This window comes from Salvia miltiorrhiza, chromosome 2, assembly GCF_028751815.1.
Source record: "Salvia miltiorrhiza cultivar Shanhuang (shh) chromosome 2, IMPLAD_Smil_shh, whole genome shotgun sequence".
NCBI classification, from domain to species: Eukaryota; Viridiplantae; Streptophyta; class Magnoliopsida; order Lamiales; family Lamiaceae; genus Salvia; species Salvia miltiorrhiza.
Window position 1 is genome coordinate 35,884,518 of NC_080388.1, and position 2,355 is coordinate 35,886,872.

The window sequence follows — 2,355 nt, forward strand, 5'->3', positions numbered from 1 at the left end:
AATCAAGACTGAAGCTCCACGCTAATATCAGTTAAACCCTTGTGCCTAACTGATATCTTTACTGAAGTAATTTCAGTATCAGTCTTCAACCTTTGTTTAACTAAGTTTTCGTTAACTGTCAGTATCAGTTAACTTCAAAAGGTTGTTCTGTGTGTTTTGAAAAATAGCCTATAGGTGTATTTCCCCCATACACCTATCCTAGACCTTCGGGGACCTAACAATATGTAGTTGACTGCATTGGTTTCATGCTCTTTTGCAACTTCATGCAGTGCACTGAGGTCTTCATTTTTTTACCCTTCCCCTTCCCCTTCGCCTTTCTCTTTGCCGTTTTCTACCCCATTGGGCGGCTCATGGGAGTTTCTTCAGCTGTAGAAGATGACGTGTAGGCTCCTTCTTCTGTATTTTTGGTTCTTTTGGATGCTTGAACATTTCCTTCCACCTCGACAAACTTGGGAACGTTAGACAAAATTCTCCAAACTCCAACGTACTTAAAACCATTTGTACCGTGATGCTGCTTGTATTTTGTTTGTGTCGTCTCTATGATATCGGCATCATTCGTACCGCTCCTCCAGATGCTTGCAATCCTCTTGTAACATTCAAAAAATAATTTCACATATTTTTGCAACTTGTAGAAATGAGCCTTCAATTATGTGGGTTCTCTTCTTGGAGTGTTGGTAGAGCGATTTTTATTGTAGGCTTCTGCAATGCGTTTCCATATTTTCTCCAACTTTTGGTCATTTTCAACCACGGAATTGATGGTAATATTGATCCAACATTGCGCAAGAACTTCACACTCCGCATCTGAATAAAACACTCGGCGCTTGTTGGCATTCTGTTCATCGTCGTTGGATTTTGGCTCAATAGAGAGATTTATATTCTCCAAACCTTGAATTGCCCTTCTTGAAGATGGTGTGCCTCCATCAGTACAACTCCCATCTACACTTGTCCTCCTAGAGGACTCAGAGAACATATACCCCTGCGAAGGATATCCTTGCGGGGAAAATCCTGGAGGGGGGTACCATTGCGGGCGATATCCGTATGGCTGAAACCCCTGAGACGGATGCCCTTGGGATGAAAATTGAAATGAAGGGGCTGATTGACTAATGGAATTGTTGGGATATACTTGAGGATTAGACATATTTGGCCAAGAGAAATTTGGAAAAGTCGGGTGAATGCCGAAATTTTGAGAAGGATCGTTAGAATTTTGTGAATGAGAACTTGAATTTTGCTTCATAGAATTTGATCCATATGGATCAAACCAATTTGAAAATCCACTCATGGTGTTTCTAAATTTTTGGAAGAAGAAAGAAATATGATAAATAGAGAAGTCAGAAAACTTGGGGTGAGAAACATATGAATAAATGCAAGTATATATAGAAAAAAAAATTATCGTTATTAAATATGACCGTTTTTATTATAACATTATATTTTTGGTTTCATCTCTGTATAGAGTATGCGGTAAATTATAAGAAGTAGAGAAAAGGAATAAAAGAAAACAAGTGAAAACAAAAAAAGGAAAAGAAAATAGAAGACAAAGAAAAAGTGGGGGAGGAAAGAGAGAGGGGTGGGGCCACGTGGTGCAAGCAATTCCAAGGCACAGCGGGCGCGTGCATTGCACGCGCTCCAGCTGTGCACGTTGGGAGCAATTTCATGCCACTTGCGTGTCGTCCAATTGTTCCATAGGGCCCACTTAAAATTTGCTACCAAGGTAGCAAATTCGCTACCTCTACTCGAAAATTTGTGCCCCACTATGGCACTACTCCTGCCAACTCAACAACTACCCCAAAAAAATTGCCATAGTGGGTGCCCTGATGGATGGTGTCAATGCGCTCGTTTGTACCATCCATTCTGTTCGTTTCAAGATCTATCGCACCAAGTGTTGGCACGAATGGAGCCATTAGCACTATTCATGTAAGTCGTTCCAAGATCTGATGCTCATATACGAGGTACAAGTGGTATAAAAAAAATCTATTCGTACCATTCGTGCCAAGTGCGCAAGCGAAGATTTATTGGGGGTGAAAAATACAATCTATAGCCATCCGTAGAATACGCCTCCAAAATATGGATTCTCTGTTGCCATTGTATGACGTCTTCCTCTTATCTCTTTAAAGAAAGTGAAGGAAATTAAATTGAAGATTTAGTTAAAGCATTTAGTTAGATTTGCGAGATTTGTGAGGTTTCATTTTGGATTTGAAACCAAAATGATGCAAATGGTGCCAATAGGTTATTTCATATCATTTGTACCAAACGCTGGCACAACAAATCTTATAACCAATAGTGTGATATGCTTTATCAAAATATATTAAGAGAAGATGACCGAAAAAACATATTCGCAGAAGATAACAAAGGACCCAA

At 39.7% G+C, this 2,355-nt stretch overlaps 1 protein-coding gene across 1 annotated transcript; it reads right to left on the reverse strand.

The window, feature by feature from the left end:
• Positions 1-646: 646 nt before the first annotated feature.
• Positions 647-1,279, reverse strand: LOC131008380 (uncharacterized). Its single transcript, XM_057935264.1, has one exon. The coding sequence runs from the start codon at positions 1,277-1,279 to the stop codon at positions 647-649; it is 633 nt and encodes a 210-aa protein (XP_057791247.1).
• Positions 1,280-2,355: the final 1,076 nt, after the last annotated feature.